Raw genomic sequence first — 23,374 nt, 5'->3', positions numbered from 1 at the left:
CTACAATATATGCATTTAGGGAAAACATTAGCATAAATATGAAAATATTTGTCTCATTCATATTGACAGATATGAAATGATTTGGTTAATTCATGAAGGTATATGCAGAATAAATACAAATTAGTATATGCATTTGTAAAAATATACATTGTTCTGATAATCTCTCTCCAGATTTCAGTTTGTTTACAGTAGAGATAGTTCAGAATAATGAGCAGTGCACTTGTATCAATGGTACCCTCTGACAAATACTGTATTATTCCACTTATAAGATGCTCTCCCCCACCCCCCAAAAAAGTGGATGGAAGTGTCTGTGCATCTTATAAAGCGACGAAGCCCCACCCAGTCCCCACCCTTCAGCCTCTGCCTTCCAGCAATTTGCTTCCTTGCAGCAAATAGCCTGCTTCAGCACAGCCTGATTTAGCACAAGCAGCTGATTGGTGGTTGGATCGGCCTCCCAGAATACTTCTGATCAGCTGCTTCTGGCTGCAGGGATCGCCGCTGCCAGTCACTTCCACCACCTCCGCACACCCAATTTTCTGACTCCACGTGTCTTGTTTTGGGCCTCCGTGTGCCCATTTTCAGCCTCCCTTGTCCCATTTTCAGCCCGTTCCAGGTGGTGGGATCACTGCTGTCATTCGGCGGTGATAGGCAGTGGTGGCAATCCCCGCTGCCTAGAACGGGCTAAAAACAGGACACACAGAGGCCAAAACTGGGGCGTGCAGAGGCCAAAACTGGGGTGCACAGTGGCAATGGGTGGCAGCAATCCCTGAAACATGGAACAACTGATCTGCGGTATTCCGGGAGGCTGATCCAACCACCAATCAACTTGTGCTAAATAAGGTGATGCTGTAGCTGACCAGAGTGTTTGCTGTTTTCGGCTAGGAGATAAATTGCTGGGAGGCAGAGGTAGATTTTTTTTTTCCTCCCCAAAGGTTAGGTGCGTCTTATGATCCAGAGTGTTTTATAGTGTGAAAAATACGTAACTTCTGAGAAATTTCAATGTAAGACTACAACTGTCCTTCGGGATTGGGCGGCATAGAAATTCTATTAATAAATAAATAAATAAATAAACTCTGTATACTCTTTTACTTACATTCTTCTAAATAAACATGCATTGGACTATTGTGTAAAATGATGTTTTTAGTAGAATAGCTGGGGGATACATTCTGAAAAATGAGGTAAGACAGGAAAAAAACTATTCTGTGATAGTTGAAATGAATGTGGTTATTCTCCATGAATTTAATAATTTCCCTTTCTGTCACATTCAACATTACAACTTGGGAGCTATCCTTTGGCTATAGTAAAAGGGTTCATAATTTGCATGGATAAAGTGAAATGTTGTTTAAGCTACAATGTCATACCGGTAGCATAATAACAAGGAAGAGTGGCATTTTGTATATCACATGTCTAAAATACAGTATGGTTGGACAAGCGAGGCCTTAGACCTCATTAGACCCATTCCATATTTACAGATCTTATTCGTAAGTATTTAGTTTTAAACTTTAAAATGACTTAGAACTTTTACAGGCACAAACTGTGTTTTTAAAAAATGTAACTTAAAATCTATAGAATTGCAGTCAAACCTTGACTTACAACTATTCGCTTGGTGACCAGTAAAGTTATATAGCACTAAAAATGTGACTTATGACAAGTTTTCACACTTACTATAGTTGCAGCATCTCCATGGTCATGAGATCAAAATTTGGGTGGCAACTTGTTTGTATTTATGACAATTGCAGTATCCTGGGGTCATGTGATCACGTTTTGTGACCTTCTGACAAGCAAAATCAATAGGGAAGCCAGATTCAGTGTATGTGTTACGAACATAACAGCTCCAGTGATTCACTTACAACTGTCTCGTTTATCATCATAAATTTTGGGCTCAATGGTGATCATAAGTCACAAACTACCTGTACTGAATTTTCTTGCCATAATATAACATAAAACCAGATATTTTCTTTCAAACATATTGTCGTGCATAGTGGGGATGTGGAAAACTGTAACAACAACTAATGTTATAAATTACATTTATGTCTTTCAGATCTAGAAATGGCAATTGCATATTGGAATTTAGTGTTATCAGGAAGATTTAAATTTTTAGATCTTTGGAATAAATTTTTATTGGTAAGTATCCTACAGGATTATTCCAAGTGTGTTTGTGCAAGTTCCGAATAGGAGTATAATAAATTCAGTTTAACAGACCATATAGGAAGAAGGTTTGTGTATTGGAGCTTATTGACAGCAAATTGGGGCAGCTCACCAGTGTGTTATTTATCTTAATACATAATTAAGATTATTTACATCAATTGTGCAAACTGCTTTGAAAACTACCTATTTTTTCCATTGTTTATGGGTAAATTTCAAAAATAATGGATTTTGTCTATCACAAAACTCCTTTGTTCGGGGTCCATTAAATTGATGTTTTACAGTAATTTTATTGTAATTTATTCAATTACTACATCTTGATTTATTTAAGTCTCCTATTTCAATAATTTTTGTCAGTATCTTCTCAGTAAAGATTTTACTAAATCTGTCAAAATATAAATTGAATTCATACTAGATTCTTTTTCTTACATAGGAGCATCATAAAAGATCAATCCCTAAGGATACTTGGAACCTTCTTTTAGACTTTGGAAATATGATTGCAGATGATATGTCAAACTATGATGAAGAAGGTAAGTGATGTAGATATGTTTAAATATAATTATTTTTAAATATTATCTTTAAAAATTCTATCTTTAACTAGATATTAGCAATATTAGGAATGTAACTATTAAAGGGGTTAGCAACCCTCTTCTCCATTGCTACTTTCACTGTCGTTCCTGTGCTGAGGTGGCTGGTGAAGGACTCACCAAAATGGCTGTCCAAGGAGGTGGAAAATGCTTCCTCCTTCTCTGTTGCAGGTCAGGTAAATAGATGTATTTTTGGGACAGTGGGCCAGATGATTATGGGTGGTAGGCCACATCTTGTCGTTGCTAACCCTCACATTATAATCAGTGGGATTAATTTGAGTTCTACTGATTTTAGTGACTTGGTGAATACGAGTTAAATTTCAATTTCTTAACCAATATTTTCTTCTTTATTGTATGTATGGATATATGTATGTACTGAAAAGAATTGTGATTCTAAAATGTAGCTAAGTACACTGCGTTTAAATTAGGTGTTAAAAGTATTTCTGACAGATTATTGTTATATTTTCCCATGAAGAAGATGCTTTAATTTTATAGATTTGGATTTATAGGGCTGCCCATCTTGCCATAGTGACTCTAGGGAGCTAGCAATAAATAAAAATACCATACAAACTAAAAAAAAGTGATGAACATTAAGATAAAAAACAAATCTAATAAAATAAGAATATCTCAAAGGCTCCAGGTAATTTCTTGATTCCTCATGCATAGGAATGGGGAATCAAGTCTGGCATGCTTTTTGGAACGTCAGCAGAGTTAGGGTTTGATCTTGGCGGTATGGTATTCCAAAGGGCAGACAATGTGACAACACAACTACAAGCCCAAGAGAACCTTTAAATCAAGGCTTGCTCTTTTAAGGGGAGAGTCACCTTATTCAGGACCAAAGTTGGAGCTTTTAAAAAGGTTTATAATTTCTGAATAGTGATTCTGCCTTACTGTGATTCAGCTTGATCCTTTTTTGACTAGCCTCCAGTACCAGGACAAGACATCCACTGCATCTCTTATATAATCCAGCTGAGAAATGTATATTTGTGTTCTTTAGGATTTTGATGGTATGTGTCCACAACTAACCAATGACTTCTCCTAGTACTTTTATGTAATTGCTAAATAACATGAAGAAGAGGGCTGAGCCCTCGGCCATTCTCTTCCCTATTCTTGTTGAGTGGATTCACCTGCTTTGGGAAGAATAGAAATGGGACAGTAATTGACTAATAACTTTAGATTAAGACATATCACCACCACCTCCTCCAAGAGATACAGATTACTATAATATCAGATTGCTGTAAATATTCAGAGCCTTTATTAAGAATTGTTTAATTCCTCTTTAGGAGCGTGGCCAGTCCTAATAGATGATTTTGTGGAATACGCAAGACCAGTAGTTACAGGAGGAAAACGTAAAGCTTCCTAACCATGACTTCTCAGTGGACTAACTCTGCAGTTTGAACTGCATCGGGTAATGAAGACTTTTGGCCAATAACTGTGCACACTGTCATCGATTTCAAAAGTTGAGGTGGGATGCCACTGACAAAACAGAAATCGCTACTTCTGCAAGAAAATGATGGCTGGCTCATGGACACTGCAAGAAGAAATTCAAAAGATAGCCCAGGCTATCTGTAGGATACTGGCTTCAATTACTGTACTGGTTGTATTATATAGGATGTAGATTTTGCATGATTTTATACTTTGGAAAAGTTTAACTAGAGGCCATTTTAGTAAAATTTTGACAGCACAGCATGCCATTCAGTTCATAATACAGGGTGAACACCAGCAGTTACATAAATACAACTGTATTATATTGTACTTATATTAAAAGCAGTATTTGTGATATATAAATTAAATCTCTAAATAAAATATGTGGTATGTGGTATTTTTCTACATAGCGAATACAGTGCAATATTTATTAATTTATTTTCCTGATACAGTATTCTGTGTTTCTAAATCTTTTTATTACAACCTCCATTTAAAAAAAATGTTTTCCTCATTCCAATGCCAAATGAAGTTTGTACTCCTTATTCACACAATTTAATGGTTTGATAGACGCTTCTATCTCTCTCTTTGTTCCCTTCCTGGAGGTCAATTACACCATTCTTGTTGCCAGACTTAAGGAAGTTTTATCAGTCCTGCTTCTCTATCTGCTCTCAGCAAAGAAGCATTGTTGGGGCTACAAGCCAGAGTCTCCTGCTTTTCCATCCGCTAACTGACTGCATACCATAATGGCCCACATGATCGGCTTTCTGCTACCTGCCTCTCTCAGCCACTGCCCATTCAGGCCATCTTCCTAACAGCTTTCTTGCTTCACTCAACTCACTACTTATGGTTCCCCAGAGTGTTGCCTATCAAGTCAGCACTTTCATTCCTTTCCTCTTACTCAGAAAGTAAGAGATTTGTAAGAGGCATTTAGGGATGCCTCTTACTCATGCCTGAAACTTGGGTAGCATTTTCTTGAGAAAACATGCCCTGTTTTCTGTTCAGGGCTTCCCAAAAACTAATAGTCAGGTTATTTTGGGATGCTGTCTGGATTATAATACTGTTATATCCAAAATTGACTACAGACCACTCCTTTAAAGGGTGACTATAGCAAGGTGGCTTTAAGTATCAATAACCTTGCCATGTATTTAATAATAAAGAAGCCTTGATTATTTTAAATATACAGATAAATTCTGCTACTATCACTGTGCTTAATTTTCAACCGAAATTGAAGCTGCTTAAAAGTACTCGGCAGAAATAAGTGTGCAAAAGAGTATCTTGTGTTTTGTATTAAAATATTCTCAGGGTGGTGAGCAACTTCTAAAGGACTAGTCAGAAAGAAATAGTGTGTTGCCTGGTTATTGACTCTGGGTTTGATCCTGACTCAAAGTGAATTGCTTCTGTGCTAGTACTGTTGCTTTCTTTTTGTCTGACTACAAATAAAATAATAAAAGGAATGGCAAATGTAAAAAGTGGCTGTTGTGCCTCCTGTATAGCGTAGGTTTGAAAAATAGACATATTTTGGGATCCTGCATACTTTCTTAAAATCTGTCTTTCACATGATTGTTAAAACTAACTGCTCTTCATTGTATAATTGGTCATTGTGAAAACAGACAAGAGAACATGTATGCTAAATTCAAAGTGGAATTCTGCATGAATTAAAAAAACTTCAGCATGGTAGAGCGTACACCCCCCCCGGGGGGGGGGGTTGAGAACATTAGCGACAGAAATGTGAGAAATGGGTTATCTCTCATTCCACCACTAGATGCCAGTAACTCAGTTGTTATTGTTTCATTTTCTTGTCTCAGACAATTACAATAATACTAAAGACTAATGTACTACTTTGTTGCATTCTCAAATACAAAAGTATCCCTCACTGAATTTCTTCAAATGAATTTAAAAACAAAAAAAGTTTTGCTTAGAAACTCATTAGACATAATTGTGTTAAAACATGTTTAAATGTTAAGTCTTAATATTTTCTAACAGAAAGAGTTTATTCTTTTAACTAGGGAAACAACCACATACTCCAGACATTACCATTTTGTATTAGAGTTGATTTATTTTCTCTTGCAATCCTATTATGACAATATCAAGCTATTCATATCGGGAGTTTTAAGAAATGGAAACGCTTAAACTTTCCTACAATGAGCAATATTCTTAAATGTATCAGTAGCTAAAATGAAGACAAACTAAATATTTCCACCTATCATTGATACATGAGAGATTTCTGTGCTTGTAGGAAATGAAAAACCAAGATTGAGAAAAGGTGGTTACTAATGGTCTTCATACACAGCTTACAAAACTAGTGTGAATTCAATCGCTTACCTTGTTGCAGCATAAATAATATGTTTGTTGGAACTGTTTATCTGAAACAAAGTGTGTGCACTGGGCATTCACTTCTTATTAGTGGAATATGTTCATTTACTTCTTATAAGATTTTATACTCTTCAATCAGTTCACGTTTTTAAATCAAAGTTATTTCAAATTGGAAGACGGTATCTTCAAGATCACTAGTATGAAATGTTCTTCACAAAATCACATGAAACAGATCAAAATTTAAGTTTAATGCAGGTTGAAAGAGTAAAACTGTAGACCAAATACAGTATAACAAGTCATTTGGAATTTGTCCAGCTCTTTAGGACAAACCCAGCATGATTCTTCTGTAGCACACAAGATTTAACCAGTAATTGCATGATAACTACAATATGTTAACTTCATAGTGCAGGGATTGTAACAACAAGGGAAATGCCAGCACAGGATGATGGGGCTGATTCAGGGGTGAAATCAACTTACCTTCGCTATCGGTTCGCAAATGTGAGCGCACAGACCACCTCTGCACATGCGCAGGACCTTCCATACATGCACAGAGCGACAAAAATGGACATGATGACGGGTGGGTGGAGCCTGCTACCAAGCGCACCTGGAAAGGTAAGTAGAACAATGGGAGAAATCCGATGTGCCAGGAAATCCTGCTTTCTAGCTAATATAAATCGTGTCACAACTGATTGTTGGAAATACCAGTTTGCCCAAACCAGTAGCATTTTTTTTACTACCGGTTCAGGCAAACCAGTAGCATTTTTTATTACCAGTTTGGGTGAACCAGTCCAAACTGGTACCATTTCACCCCTGGGCTGACCAAGCATCAGTGAATTTTTTTCTTTTGAAAATTAAATTCCAAATCTAAAGGAGATTCTTCACAATCTATGAAGTCAAAGCTCTCATGGCTGTTTCCACGCATATACTTCATATACCTTCCAACTACTTCATTTCCTTAGGCACAGCATATTGTAAAAAATGCCTCTTTGGAAGGAACTGCGACCCTGTTAAATTCTCTACCAAAAAGATATGACTTGGAATAAAGATTAGAACTTTTTTGCAAAAGTCAAAATGCTTTATCTTTTTCCCAGCATTTATCACTGAAAGGAATTGAAACATTTACTGAAATAACAGTAAGTTTGTATTTGTAAGCTGCATCTTCCCAGTCATGGTTAATAATAAAATAATTTTGTTTCTAAAATAATGTTTGCATTATTATAATAGGAAATAATTCAAGAATGCTAAAATTACTCATAATGCTACATGATAATTTTTATTATTTTTTAACTTGCTTTGTAAGTATCCTCACACATCTACAAAGAATAGAATAGAATAGAATAGAATAGAATTATTTATTAGCCAAGTGTGATTAGACACACAAGAAATTTGTTTCCGGTGCATAAGCTCTCAATGTACATACAACAATAGTGATAGATCATTAGCATAATCATTGTAAAATACATTCATCATAAAACATTAGATACAACACTTAGTGGTAGTCATAAATACTAAATAAGCAATCAACATAAATCACACTAGGATACTAAGTAAACAATTTTACTTAAGAGTAAATTTTAAGAAAAGCAACAAAATTATAGTCATAAGATAAGGAAATAGGTAATAGAGAAGATGAAAATAATGATGGTAATAATGCCTTTTAGGTAGTTTTGTGGGAATTGGTTTATCAGAGTGATGGCATGGGGGGTGGAGAACTGTCCTTGTGTCTCGTTGGTTTGTCAGTTTACAATTTAAACTATCAATCTTAAATTAATCATTACAACTTCTATCTTTTCATTGTGAGGTAATATAAAACTTACCTACTTATTTTTATCATTTACACAAATGTCAGGTTTTAACAAGGAAGAAAGATAAGATGATGGGAATCAAAAAAAAGTCAATGAAATCTTTTCTGAGAAGTGCAGAATAATTCATCTATATATGTGCACAACAAAGTGATTCTAATGCGCAAATGCTGAGCAGGAAAATCAGTTCCAATTGTTTATGCATCTCATAGTACTTGCATCTAGACAGCATTTGAAGATGATACTATGGAGACAAATCTATAGCTGTTTCAGTTCAATGTAGGGATTGGAAAAGAGATTTGTTTCAGTACAGGTTTGAATTATTTTCTCAATAATGTTTTTGATCTTCTGAGTGTGATGTCCATAAAATCAGTGTGTTTCTGTGTTCCTTAAAGAAACACAACAAGGCAATGATTCCAAAATTGGAGAAATGTACCAATTTGAACACCTATAAAAATAAGTCTCTTAATTCAATACATGTCTTTCAAGGGATAGAGTTACATAAACCGGAGAGATCAGATATTTCTTGGCTTGCTTTGTCCTAGGGCTTCTGAGTTTTACAACTACACTTATTTGTGTTCTGTACATATTCTAAGCTTGCAGCTTAAAAATAAGTTGGAAAATATTTGAACTAACAGTTTTATCTTGACCATTGGCTATCAGAGAAGCACTGGCATATATGCATGCCAAGAAAGGCCAGGCTTCCCTTATACGGACAGTTCTTTGCAATGACACAATGGCTCCGATATAAAGTGTTGCTTAATCTAAGCTAGAAGGCAAAGGAACAAAGAAACATCAAGAGCCTATTTGAGACCAAAGAGAACTGAACACGCAAGTCATTTAATGATGGAGAAATTTAAGGCTGCTTTGTTACTAGCAGGGGTAGGGGATGCTTTGGGCTATCGAAATTTTATTCATGAAAACAATGCTTTAGGTGCAAAGATCCAAGAAGAATTGAAAGAAATTGGAGGACTCGGGAACCTGGTCTTGTCCTCCGACAAATGGCCAATAAGCGACAATACTTTGATGCACATGGCAACAGCTGAAGCTCTCATCACAGGTAGGAGAGGAAAAATGTTATTATCTGGATGCAGACTGGAGGGTAGGAAGAGAACTGGAGAAGAGCTGTTATAATCATGTTTACTAGCTGAGCAGTGAGTTAATGCTACCTTTGGTGAATGAAGCTTAATAGGCCATGTGTTTGCCCTAAACTTAAATAAGGTAAAAAAGAGTGTACATAAGGAAGGAAGTCTATGACTCAAATGCTACCTCAACCATGAACTCATAAAGTCACCTGTAGTGAGGCACTATGCATATATGTTTATCTGCAATGTTTGAAATATCATACTTGTCTATCATAAAATGTTTTATGAATAATGCTAGGAATAAATAATTTATTCCTAGTAAAAAATTAAATAATTATTTAAAGTGCAAAATTAGCTCTATTTTATTTATGCATCAAGCTGAATTCCAATTAGCAAGGTTGTACATTAGCTCATTTTGGATGTATAAATTTGGTTCAAAGGAATACATTAAGATTGCATGATACACTGAGTGAATACGGAAAGAAAAACTAATCTCAAATGCCAGTTCTGCCCTATAGATAAGCAGTTCTTTGGTGTGGCAAAAATCAGCCTCCTGCATCAACAAAAAATGATATAACATTCACACAATTGTATTTTGTACCCAGTTTATCATGCACGTTCAGGGGGACAGATATAATATAGGTTTCTTTGGTAAAGAAAAAAGCATTTCCTAAACTGTATTGCTTTCTTATTTTTTGTGTGTATTGTAGAATCAGATATGTCAAAGTCAATGAAATTCATTTAAATCCCTGTATCTGACTGCTGTTCTAAAATTAGCTGCCACTGATCTGTTGAGGAGAATCTTGAGTATTTCTTATCTAGCTACTAGTTAGCCAATGAAGTGAGATAGAGCTAACACCCTAAAGATAATGGCAAGATGTCAACCTATCAAAGCAAAGGATGACTAGCATACTTCTGAATATAGTCAATGATTAAATACACGTCATATGTCCCTTGCTTCTTGACCTCTGAGCATTAAGGTTATCTGGAAGCCTTATCAGCCGGCTCTGCAACCATTTTTAGATACAGTAGTTCCAAATTAGCAAGTTCATATTTCTCTCAATATGTATAACACGACTTGTCAGGATACACCTTGACCTTGATTTCATCAACTGTATTTACAGGCAGCAGCTATTCAGTGTTTTTGTCTATTTTTATTCTAAACAGGGAAATAGGCTGTTTCTTTTATTATATAAAGCATTACTCAATAACATTTAAAATGAAGTTATATAGATAAAAGCCATTTTATAACAGGGAATATAGATGTTGATAGTTTATTATAATCCACCAGTTGACAGAAAAAAGGGTATTTGACAAAGGATAAGTTTGAAATAACCATGTTATCTGGAAACTAACCATGCTACCTTTCTAGAAAATGGAAAATAGATAGAAATCCATTTTCTGCTTTTGTATTTTGATAGTTCAACTGCTTTTCCATACTTAAAAAATCTGTTGAAATGCAAAATGCTTGTTAGAAATGTTAGTTACAAGCACAGTGGATGTCACAGACATAGCAGTAAAATATCCATTTAGAAATTTATTATTCTCTCTTTTTCTATGTTACAATATCTAACAAGGACTTGTGCTGATGTGCAATTATTCTCACAAACAGAACAATGATCGATACAAAAACCAAAGCCATGAAACTATCTAAATTCATTAACAAACAATTAATTCAAATTAAACCAGATGCAATTAAGATATAATTAAATAGGCAACCAATAAACAGATATCCATCCTCAAATTGCTTTCTGAGTAATTCTATTTTCAAGCCCTTAATAAAATACAAGAAGAAAGGTACATCTGGCCATTTCATTTTATTAGAATCCTAATTTAATTATTCCAGAAGCAGCTAATGACACTTTACAGCAGTTTTGTTTATTACACCAATATAATTCCTATTTTATAAAAGGGTAAGGGTCTCTTATCTAGGACACTGAATAAATACATGACAACCACTGGTCAAATACAATGGTTCTCAGCCAGAAATAACAGGTACATTGGCTTGTTCCTCCATGGGTCAACACTGCTGCCATTCATCATGAACTAAGCCATTTTCTGAGTGGTCTTTTGCATAGCAGTGTTGAAGTACTATTCTTGAGGGCAGAGGGCAACATAGGGTATGCCTGTAGGAAAACACGCTGGCAATACTTCCACCCCTGATTCTGTCTCAATAAAAAGATGGAATATGGTGCTATCCATGTAAGAACCAAGGGGAGGAGACAAACAGGGTGTGAAAGGCCTCTTGATGTCAGATTTCCAATTTAACACAGTGTTTGGAGAACTGTAACCAGGGACACCACTTGTCTCTTCCTGGTTTCTCCTACCATCCATGGGAAGAGAAGTAAAGGGGAGAGAAAAGTGAATGTCTTTTTTGTGACAGTTTTCCATATACCAAGATCAGCCTCCCCTTCCCATCTCTGCATTATCACATGGAAGTGATGGCTTAAGCCACTTAAACTCCAAGTGGGGGTAAGCAACTCTTCAATTGCCACTCACATGTGGTAAGACCTCTGGATGCATGTCAAAAATGGCAGCTATCCAGCCCCACTGATCAAATGGTGTGCCAGGACTGATTTGAGCACAGCAAACACAGCAGCACCCTGAAGGTGGAGGATCTTTAGCCCGGAGACCTACTCTTGGCTTTCCATCCAAACAAGTCCTGGCAACCTTAGGATTCTGCTACCACATCATATATTACATCATATATTACACATGAATGTGTATTGGCTCTCTGGTGATGGGTCAGGGATGTGTTGAAAGTACATTGATAATTTATGTCTTCCAAGTACTATTGTTGCAACTTCTACGATTGGCAAGGTGTGCAGAAAAACCCTAAGTATGTATTCCTATTTGATTTCCACAGCTGCCCAACTTACAAAAGTGACTCTGAATGGCTTATAAATGGTTAGAAGCGCAATAAACAAAAGAATCGAAACCAAACCACAACAAACATGCAAAACAAAATATATGAGGCCAACAACAGCTATACTATCTTTTCAATTCTGGATGTTCTTATTCCATACTCTGGCCCAATGCCCCAGGGAATAAACTACGTTTGTGGAAGATCAGCAGGGTTGGAGCCATCCAAACCTTGGGTAGAATTCTATTCTATAGGGCAGCCACTGTAACAAAGAAGGCACACCTTCTAGATCCTGCCAGGAGGGACTGTTTCATACAAGGGACCTGAAGCATGTCACTCATTCTTGGCTCTCCTGAGATGAGCTAACCGGAGATAGTTGATCACATGAATAAGTTTTTGGAAAGTGGATTTGTTTTGAATTTTTTCTAACACACAATGGAAATATGCAGAATAAGAATCGGATGCTAAAGGAACCACACATTTTAATTAAAGAATAAAAACCCTAATTAGCTCCTTCAGAATGATACAAAATATAATATTGAAAATATTGAAGGACCATTTTGAAATATGGCATCAGAAGTTAATATGAATAACGTCAATAGTGATGTTTGTTTCTATTGGTAGACTATGTCCAAAAGTTATTGTGGAATAAATGATAGAAGAGGAACAAGACAGAGACAGAACTGACACTAAAAGTAGATATACTAATGACATGCAAAAAGATGTCTCATTGGGCGTACAAAAGAAATGGGTTCATGCTTTAAAAAGCAACAAGTAATTACAAATAATAAAGCAAGATATTGCTCTGGATAATTGTTTTATATTAGATTTATAAAAGGTTTCTTAAAGCTTCCATGAATCTTATGAGAAGGGGCAAAAGATAAATGAAATCAAGTTCTACAACATTGTAGTACTTTAACTAAAGATCAAGTTATTAGAAGTAAAAGAAGGAATATAAAGCTAGTTTATTTTATCAAAGTTAAAATACTGTTGATATGTTGTTGTTTCTGACAATCCTTAATGAAGTTCTGCTAGGACTGAAATGATGATGCTTTATGGATTTGATTATAGATAAGAATGGGACATGGAATGAAAACATCATAGGCTGTAATTAACAGGAGATGAAAAGTTACTAAAATTGTTTATACTTGTGATGAAGGTTGCAAGTCCTTCCTTCCTTCCTTCCTTTTTTCTTTCTTTTAATTTATATTATTTACTACTACTGCAATTATAATCTTTAATAAAACTATTTTTTTAAATATCAAGTCACTTACAGTCGGGATACGTTTTATCTACACTTGTTTAGTACTGCCTTAGAGCAGAGAGTGAGTGCTCAAGAAAATAATCTTGCTGTCATGTTGGGTAGTTCAGTTAAAATATTAGCACAGTGTCTAGTTGTTGCTGTTTTTTTTAAAACAGCAAATTCAATTCTAGCAAAAAGAATTGCCAGTAATGAATGTCCTTCCAGAAACCTACCAGAAACCATAATATTCCATCCTATGATTTTACTGATTATCAAGTCTCTATAAGTCTCAAGCATTTGAAAAGAGCAAACACAGATATCTAAAACAAATAGAGAGCTAAAGCAATTTCTCTACAAGAAAAATCTGCTGAACAATGGTTGCATTGGTTTGTTTTTAACCTACAGCAATAGAGGATAAGGAGAGACTTAACAGAAGTGCATAAATTATAAATGATATGGAAGATATGGGTCCTTTAATTTTCAGAGCACTAACCTTTGAAATTAAATGCAGAAAGATTCAGGAACAGCAAAAATATGAAAAGTGTGTTTACATTTCACAGACTTAACAATAGCATTTCCTACTATTTAGAATTTTTTAACGGAAAAGTATGCATATTCATAAAGAGCTGTGCTAACACTGCCTTCTGATGCTACATCTGAATCATAGGCAACAACCTTGAACAATGACTATCTGCTACACTTCATTAGAAGGAGACATTGATCTTCTGTTTGTGAACTTTCTAAATACATCTGTTTGGCTAAATCATGTTACAAAATACAAGGTCTTTTGGGTTCTAATAAAATTGTATGATGGAGATAAAACAATGTTCTTAACTCTGTGGTAAAGCAAAAAGAACTCCTGCATGTACAAAGAACTTTCCACTTATTTTTTATTTCCAGTATTCAACCCATACGCATGTGAATGAAAGTAAATATACATGTCCATACCAAAATAATGTTGCGGGACGCAATCTGAGTCAGTCACCGGGAACAAAGATTTATACTTCCATTCTTTCAGGCTCAACCTGGAAAGCACCATCGGGAAACTTCTCTCTCTTCAGAATATGTGCATATATATCTGGTTGTGTGTAGCTTTTAGTTATTAATTAGAGTGTTGATAACTGGCTATTAAGTCATTAATTATTTCTTGTGCCACCGTAATAGACTCATGATAAATCAGCACTTCTATTGACTGACAATGGGCCCATTTCCCTAGATTCAATGTTTCTCTGGTTATTTTTGTCCCTGCTCAGCCAACAATCATTGTAGCTGCAAAATTGAATTAGTCATTGCAATGTGATGCTACCAATGAGTAACCATTCAGTTGTGTTCTCACCATCTGGTGGATAGCTTATCTGTCACACATAGTTGCAAGGGCAATCCATTCTGGGAATCCAGTAAATTACATTAGAAGTTTCTTCCACCTTCAAACAATCATATTCATGTGTTCCATGTGACATAGCAAAGTTCACTGCCTTTCTAATCATTCACAAATAGAGGATCTGTGACTCTTAAGAAGTGAACTTGCTGGTTGGGATCACGGAGAACTATAGTTCAGTGATATCTATGGACCTCACTTACTTTTCCTCTCAAAGTAGATGTACTATAATTTACATTTCTCATGAATTTATACTTTGCTACCATTTACTGCTTATCCAAATGTTTGCAGCCAAAATTGTAATCCTATAGTATCATAAACTCACTCAGCAGAGATAGAAATAAGCCAGGCTGAGTGTAATGAGACTAATGTGTTGATAACCATGCATAGCTGTTCTATTTATCATTGCCATTCATGTATGCCAAGACTGTAATGATGTAGCATGTTAAATGACTGTGACAATGAAATAATTGCTCGGTTCAGACATCATTCATGTTCTTCCTTCTTTTTTAACATTTCCTGCTGTATACAAATGTATCTTATTTTTTGCCTGCATAGATTATTGGTGCTTAGAAGATCTGTATCGCGAACTTGTTAAACGTTATGTTGATGCTGTTGAAAAACTTTCTGAGAGAAGGTCAGATCCTGCTACTATTGAAGGATGCTCTCAATTGAAGCCAGATAATTACCTCCTTGCTTGGCATACACCCTTCAATGAGAAAGGTATGCTGAACATTTAACAAAAGCCATATTACATTCTTGTTCTTTCAGAAAAAAAGATGCAGACCATTGTTGGATCAAAGGCCATGGTCTTTTGACATCCCAAAGTTCTAGGACAGAACCAAATATACAATTATGGTGTTGAATCTAAATTCATTATAAACTACTCTGAATTTAAAAAAAAAACCTACCCATTTATTTAAGACTTTTCTTTTGTCTGACCTATTAAAACCACAGTTGAGAAGGTTTTCAAAATATTCTGGAAACTGTATTTAAAGGTCTCAAGGGCTGCATAAAGTTTGAAGCTTTGGGTGTGGAGTCCCTACCCTGTTTCAAAATAGCCTAAAGTAGTTACAGTAAGTGGCAAGGAATGCTAGACAAGTCAAGATAAGTGGGGACTAGGCTAATATTCCTGTACAGTTACAATCACTGGACAAGAGCCTAATACTGGGAAAGACTGAGGGCAAAAGAAGAAGGGGACAACCCAGAATGAAGTGCCTGGATTGAGTCACTGAAGCAGCAGGTGTGAGCATAAATGGACTCCAGAGGATGGTAGAGGACAGGAAGGCCTGGAGGAACATTGTCCATGGGGTCGCAATGGGTCAGACACGACTTCGCAACTAACAACAACAACAATCATTTTATATATATTAGAAGCCACGATGGTGCAGTAGTTAGAATACAGTATTGAAGGCTAACTCTGTCCACAGCCAGGAGTTCAATCCTGACTAGATCATGATTGACTCACCCTTCCATCTCTCTGAGGTCAGTAAAATAAGGACCCAGATTGTTGGGGGCAATATGCTGAAATTTGTAAACCACTTAGAGAATGCTGTGAAGCACGGTGCAATGGTATATAACTCCTCTGACATGTGGGAAAAAATCATGGTGTGCTGTATAGCTGAGCAACAATTCTATATGTGCCTGGAGAAACATAGTCAGCTGCCAAGAATTCCTTGGGGAGGGTTCAGCTCGGTGTCCTTTTGTAAATTATCTCGGCTTACAAATAGCTCAATATCTATTTCTAGAGTCTTTGTTCTTGGCATGATGCGTCCTGATTCCAGATTTTTGACCTGGAATTTTGTAGTCATTTCCAGCAAAACAGTTGATCATGTTTCATCTGGAGCTGTACATTTTATCAGTTTCATTTATTGAAATCAGATTCCTGGGACAATCTAACCACATACACATGATGCCTCTGAGTGTAGGACAAAACTTTGACTGATAGTTTGATTTCTCCGGTGACTTCACTTTCTTTCCCTCCTGGTGTATAATGCACAAACCTAACACCCACATGTGCAAACTGCAGAACCTGTTCTATAGTCGGAATGCTGGCAAGTTTAAGGGGCCATATTTCAAAAGCCCAGCTTCCACTGGATGACGCAGATTCCAGATCCAGCAGTGTATTAATATGACTCTGTTTCATTGGGACATAAAGGCACACAATCGGAGCATCATCTTGTAAGGCAGCGTCATGGCATAAACATTGCAACATACTATGGCAATTATTTTTGTCCCTGAGCACTGCAGTACACCACTGATGTCAAAACAGCTGCCCACCTCACTTTCCAGAAGAAGAAGAAATAAAATAAAACTAGGCCAGTCTTGGATTATAGTTTCCCATAGTTTCTCTATGTCTCCATCTGATCCTTTTTATGGTTCAGCCAACTGGAGGGTAGCAAGTTGTTATGACAGAGAAGAATCTGTCTGTCTCATACTACTCTGAGAGGAAACTTGAGAAGGTGTCAGTAATACCATTACTATAAACCATGAGTGAAAAAATAAGTAACATTCAATCATGGGAACATGCTATTTTTTCCACTTTATGTAACTTGGAAAATTCCCAATTAGTCATTCAAGAAGACTGAATCTACAATCTTCCTAATATCATTTAGTATAGTGCAGTGATTTATGATAGTAAGTGTCTGAGCTTGAAGCTGATGAAGCTGGAGGTTTTGATTCCTGTGACAGAGAAAGGCATTTTGTAAACAAGTGATGGGCACCAGACATACCGTACTCAAGGAAAAGAAACAAATCTTGGTTTGTTGAAGATTTGAAAAGGGGAAGGAAGATGTCCAGAAATCAAAACCTTCGGCTAAATAAATATAATAAAGGCAGTGTTTTTATGTGAGAAAGAGATAAAGGTATTCCTCAACTTATGTCCACAATTGAGCCCAAAATTTCTGTTGCTAAGCAAGATGTTGCTCGATGAATTAAGCCTCACAGCATATGTATTTATTATGCTATCATTAGTATTATACTTTGGCCATTTGGGGATGTTTATATTTTAAAATTCTAAATAGCTCCAAATGGTCAAACTAAAAATTGTTAAATATAATATAATCTTTTATTTTGTTCTTTAAAGAACCGTTGTTGGGTTGCTGGTTAGAAGAAACATCTGTATGGGGAAAAAACGCAGAGGTTGTTACCATTTCAAAGTGGATTTTTGAAAGTCTGTGTATTTTATACAGGTAGTCTTTGACTTACAATCACAATTGACCTCAACATTTATGTTGCTAAGTGAAACATTTGTTAAGTGAATTTTGCCCCATTTTACCACCTTTCTTGCCACAGTTGTTAAGTGAATCACTGCACTTGTTAAATTAGTGACAAGGTTATTAAGTGACTCTCTTCCCCATTGATTTTGCTGGCCAGGAGGTCGTAAAAGGTGATCACATGATCCCAGAAGACTGCAACAGTCATAAATATGAGTTGGTTGCCAAGCTCCAGATTTTTGATCATGTAACCATGAGGTTGCTGGAACAGCCATAAATCACTTTTTTCAGTGCTGTTGTAACTTTGAACTGTTGTATGCCAAGGACTACCTGTAAAGAAATATGTCCAATTAATGGTCAAAAGTTTGTTGTTACTAAACATTACAGAACTGAAATGCACTTTTGTTCGATCAATAGTATTTAAGAAGTGAGGAGAAATTACCTGGGGTGAAAAATTAATACAACACTCCAAACACCTTAAACCCATGCATCTCTCCCTCTCTCTCTCTCTCTCTCTCTCCCTCCCTCTCTCTCTCTCTCTCTCATTTGTCATATAGGTTCAGGGTTTGGTGCAGCTACAAAAGCCATGTGTTTAGGGATGAAATACTGGAAGCCCGAAAGGCTGGAAACTCTCATTGAAGTGAGCATTGAAGTTGGACGAATGACTCATAACCATCCTACAGGTAATCTCCAGGAAAATTAGCACACTTAATCATCCTATATAAAACACTGTCATTAGCAAATGACTGAGTAGAGTAACACATATCCTGGATGATGGGGTACCATATGTTTTATGTGACATCTGTACAATTAAAGGCATTATGTTCTAGTACACTGAATATATGTTACAATATATGAGATCTCTTAAGCTTAGAACTTCATTAATCATATGAAGACAAACACTAAAGTATAGGGGGAAATTGAGGGCGAAAACATTTCTATACCCATTAACCTTCCCCTGAAAATTCTAGAGCAGGGCTGTCTCCCAGCCCATAGACCGGATGCATCATGCGCTGGCCAATGCTCATGCCCAGTTTAGCAAAGGGAAAAAAAGTCCCGATATGTCATGTGACCCTGCTGTGACGACATGAGTTTGACACCCCTGTCCTAGAGAATACTGTACAGGATACTGTAATGGTATGTGGGAATACCTTGGGAGACAGGAGGAAGAGCCACAACCTAGACAATAGTTTAATAAACTAAGTTTGAATCCAAATGAGGAAGTGTAACAAAAGTGTTGAATACTAGCGCAGGAAGTAAGGTCCCCCTTTCTGATTGGTTCTCGGGCGGAGCCGGTTTAATCCTCACCCTGATTGGTTGAGCTACTCGACGCCCTATTGGCTCATTGTTCAAACTTGGGGGTATAAATGTTTGGCGCGAACCACGCCACGTGGAATCGTAGTTACTATGCTTTGAATAAAGGTTACTGCTTTGCTACACCTCTTGTCGCGTCCTCTCCCTTCGCTCCAAGATGCAAAACTGGCGACGAAGGTGGGATAAGATTCCCGCGACCACGGAGGAGAACAAGCCAGCTTGCCACCGCGTCTGAAGCAGCAAGAACCCGCTCCTCAGGCTGAGAACTCCGGCAGCGAACGCAAAAATTTTCTTTGCCGTCCTTCTTCCCCCTCCGGCTTCATACCACAATGGCATCATCGCTTCCTCCTTTCGCGCCTTTTGGATCCGCCGGAGAATCATGGGACGGTTTTATGGAGCGTTTCGAGTGTTATCTAATCGCGTCGAAGAACCGGGCGCAGACTGATGAGGAGAAATGCAGTTTCTTCTTATCCTGCTGTGAGCCTTCCATGTTTGCCTCTGCGAGAGCTCTGGCCGCCCCGAGGCCAGCCTACAAACTTGGGTGGGATGAGCTGATGTCCAGGTTGAGGGACCATTACGCCCCCTCACCTTCTTTAATCGCACGGCGTTTTACTTTTCGCCGCCGAGTGCAGAAGCCCAACGAATCCATCAGCCAGTTTCTAGAGGCTTTGCGCACAGTGGCCGTTCAGTGCGATTTTGCAGACCTGGAGGAGAACCTCGTGGAGCAGTTTGTATGCGGGGTCCGCGACGTGCAATTGCGCAGCCGTATGCTCCGGAACCACAAAATTACCTTGGTGCAAGCCGTGGAAACCGCACGAGCAGCAGAGCTCTCCGAACAATCCACGGCCGACATCGAACGCCTCCAGCTGAAAACCCCCGCGCAAACCGCTGCAGCGCCTTCCACCCAGACGAACCTCGTCGACGACCCCTCTCCTTCGGAAGATGAGGAGGAGGAAACCGTCGGACAAATGAGGACGCAACCAAAGCGGAGGCCACACCAGCAACCACCGACGCCTGCTCAGCCAGTCTCAAACGCTCCTTGCCGCGGATGCGGCGGCCGTCATAGCCGCGCATCCTGCCCGTTTCGTTCCGCCGTCTGCCGCCGTTGCCGAGGAGAAGGACACCTCGCCAGGGTCTGCCGGGCTCTCGTGCCAGCTCCATCGTTTATGCAGCCCAGCGACCAGCGCCAGGCACTGAAAGGCCGCCAACAACCACGTTCTGCGAGGCGGACTGAGGACTGCCATTCAACCTACCAGCTCTCCAGCGCCGACTGCGTGGTCTACCAGGCTTCTCACGTTCCCGCCGGCCATCGTAAAATTAGCACCGCCGTCCGTCTCGAAGGTCAGCTTTGCCGAATGGAGGTGGACTCTGGGTCTTCCCGTTCCCTTCTATCTTGGGCTCTGTTTTCCCGCCTTTGCCCCAGGGTTCCCCAGAGTAAATTGCGCCCCGCTGGGGTTTCCCTTCTAGATTACCAGGGAAATGGGATTCCCACGGCAGGAATATTCCACATCTGGGTGGAATACGGAGATTTTAAAGGAAAACTTCCAGTTTTAATTGTTAGGAATGACCTGCCCGCTCTCCTTGGGTTGGATTGGTTCCCCGCTTTGGGTCTCACCATAGAAGGGGTACACAGGGTAGTTCCCCGCACCGTAGATAGTGTGTTAGACGAGTTTGCAGATGTGTTCGATGGGAGATTGGGCTGTTATAAGGGCACCCCCATTTCCCTTTGCCTCGATCCTCAGGTCGCGCCTATCAGGCTGAAGGCACGCAGAGTCCCCCTTGCATTGAGAGCAAAGGTAGATGCTGAACTTGATAAACTTATAGAGCAGGGGGTAATCGAGCCCGTAGATCATGCTCGTTGGGAAACTCCCATAGTCCTCCCGGTAAAACCCGATGGATCGGTGAGAATATGTGCCGACTATAAGTCGACCATCAATTTGGCCCTGCAGGCAAATCCATATCCTGTTCCCGTAGTGCAACATCTACTCCACTCCTTAGGACAAGGCCGTATATTCGCCAAGCTAGATATGGCACAGGCCTACCAGCAGCTCCCCGTAGACGATGACGCGGCTACGGCCCAGACCATTGTCACCCACCGCGGGGCTTTCCGTTGCCGCCGTCTCCAGTTCGGCGTTTCGGTTGCCCCGGGGATATTTCAGAGCCTCATGGAGCGGTTGCTCCATGGGCTCCCCGGCGTCGTTCCTTACTTTGACGACGTCCTGGTCGCAGCCCCTAGCCACTCGGAACTCCTGAAAATATTGCGGGAGGTCCTTACACGTTTTAGGGAGGCAGGACTGAAACTAAAGCGCAGCAAATGCGAAATTGCTGTTCCCCAAGTAGAATTTTTGGGATTTCTCATCGATGCACAAGGCATCCACCCCACTCCCTCCAAAGTTGCCGCCATTAAAAACGCACCTGCACCCACCTCTAGGGCGGAATTGCAGGCGTTCCTGGGGCTGTTAAATTTTTATGCCCCTTTTATTCCCCACAAGGCCTCGCTAGCTGAACCGCTACATCGACTGCTTGACCGGTCAGCGGCCTGGAAATGGGGTAGCCGTGAAGCGCACGCGTTCGCGGCTATAAAAGATATTTTAACTTCGTCGGCAGTCCTTATTCAATACAGCGATAAGATGCCCCTAGTCTTGACATGCGACGCCTCTCCCTATGGTATAGGGGCAGTCCTGAGCCATGCCCTCCCGAATGGCTCAGAGGCCCCCATAGCTTTTTACTCCCGGACACTTTCTTCAACGGAGCGGAACTACAGCCAAATCGATAAAGAAGCCCTGGCTGCAGTGTCCGGCATTAAGCGATTCCATGACTACCTTTATGGTAGGAATTTCACCCTTGTCACGGATCACAAGCCGCTCCTGGGGCTACTAGCAGGCGATAAGCCAACTCCCCCCATTTTGTCTCCCCGCATGACACGCTGGACTGAGTTTTTAACGGCGTATTCGTATACGCTGTTATACCGTCCGGGTAAGCAGCTAGGGCACGCAGACGCCCTGAGCCGTTGCCCCTTGCCACAGACGGACACAGCCCACGTGCCTTCTCTCTCTATCTTGTCCATTGCTGAATCTGATCTCCCCGTCTCTGCTGCGGATGTCGCAGCTTGCACAAAGGCTGACCCCGTCTTATCCCAAGTAGCTTCGTGGGTTTTGAGGGGTTGGCCCGCGGAAAAGGTAGCGGAACGATTCCGACCGTTTAAAGCACGACAAGCCGAACTTGCCCTTCATGGGGGTTGTCTTGTCTGGGGGGATAGGGTAGTGATCCCCACAGCCTTGCGGGCTCGAATTCTGCCCGCACTTCACAAAAACCATCCAGGCATAGCGCGAATGAAAGCTTTAGCCCGCAGCTATGTGTGGTGGCCCTTGCTAGATTCGGAAATTGCAGATTATGTAGGTCGCTGCAGGATATGTCAAAATTCTAGGCCGAATCCTCCCACAGCCGCCCCCCGGGAGTGGGAAATTCCTAGAGGCCCATGGTCCCGTTTACACATCGACTTCGCCGGCCCCTTCCACGGCCGAACCTTTATGATAGTAGTCGATGCTTACTCCAAGTGGGTGGAGTTGGTAATTATGACCTCCACTACAGCAGAGAGTACAGTGAGGGCCCTTCGTAAGATGTTCGCCACACATGGGCTACCGGATGTGATAGTCTCAGATAATGGGCCCCAGTTTACCTCCACCACGTTCCAAGAATTCCTGGCCGAACAAGGAATTAGACACGCAGCCACAGCCCCTTACCATCCAGCTAGTAACGGCCGGGCGGAGCGCGCAGTTCGCTCAGCCAAAGAAGCCTTGGGCCGCATGGACCAGGGCGACTGGCAGGAAAGAGTGGCGGCGTATCTCTTGAGCCAGCACTCTACACCCTGCCCAACGACTAATAAAAGTCCTGCGGAGCTCTTGATGGGTAGGCTTCCTGTGGGAGGAGCCTGTCGCCGAGGAGCTCAACGAAGCCCCTCTTAAAGATCTGGTCTGTATATCTAATTAAGATCAATAGATATC

General features: G+C 39.5%; 2 protein-coding genes across 4 annotated transcripts in view; both read left to right on the top strand.

The window, feature by feature from the left end:
* Nucleotides 1-4,538, top strand: part of DCUN1D2 (defective in cullin neddylation 1 domain containing 2) — a 28,053-nt gene extending 23,515 nt beyond the window's left edge. For both annotated transcript variants that reach the window (XM_014053906.2, XM_014053907.2), the window contains exons 5-7: nucleotides 2,042-2,124; nucleotides 2,579-2,675; nucleotides 4,016-4,538. In XM_014053906.2, coding sequence (XP_013909381.1) covers nucleotides 2,042-2,124; nucleotides 2,579-2,675; nucleotides 4,016-4,095 — 260 coding nt within the window. In that variant the 3' untranslated portion in view covers nucleotides 4,096-4,538. The remainder of the gene's footprint in view (nucleotides 1-2,041; nucleotides 2,125-2,578; nucleotides 2,676-4,015) is intronic.
* A 4,495-nt stretch (nucleotides 4,539-9,033) lies between these two features.
* LOC106539176 (inactive ADP-ribosyltransferase arh2) overlaps nucleotides 9,034-23,374 on the top strand; it is a 47,519-nt gene continuing 33,178 nt past the window's right edge. The window contains exons 1-3 of one of the 2 annotated variants that reach the window (XM_087726403.1): nucleotides 9,034-9,332; nucleotides 15,400-15,564; nucleotides 18,614-18,739. In XM_087726403.1, coding sequence (XP_087582529.1) covers nucleotides 9,116-9,332; nucleotides 15,400-15,564; nucleotides 18,614-18,739 — 508 coding nt within the window. In that variant the 5' untranslated portion in view covers nucleotides 9,034-9,115. The remainder of the gene's footprint in view (nucleotides 9,333-15,399; nucleotides 15,565-18,613; nucleotides 18,740-23,374) is intronic. The other variant, XM_014053886.2, reaches the window with a different exon arrangement.

The sequence above is a fragment of the Thamnophis sirtalis genome, unplaced genomic scaffold, assembly GCF_051295495.1.
Source record: "Thamnophis sirtalis isolate CommonGarterSnake01/CBP01778 unplaced genomic scaffold, rThaSir2_p1.2 scaffold_12, whole genome shotgun sequence".
NCBI lineage: Eukaryota > Metazoa > Chordata > Lepidosauria > Squamata > Natricidae > Thamnophis > Thamnophis sirtalis.
The sequence above is the reverse complement of the archived record's forward strand: the minus strand, read 5'-3'. Positions and strand labels throughout refer to the sequence as shown.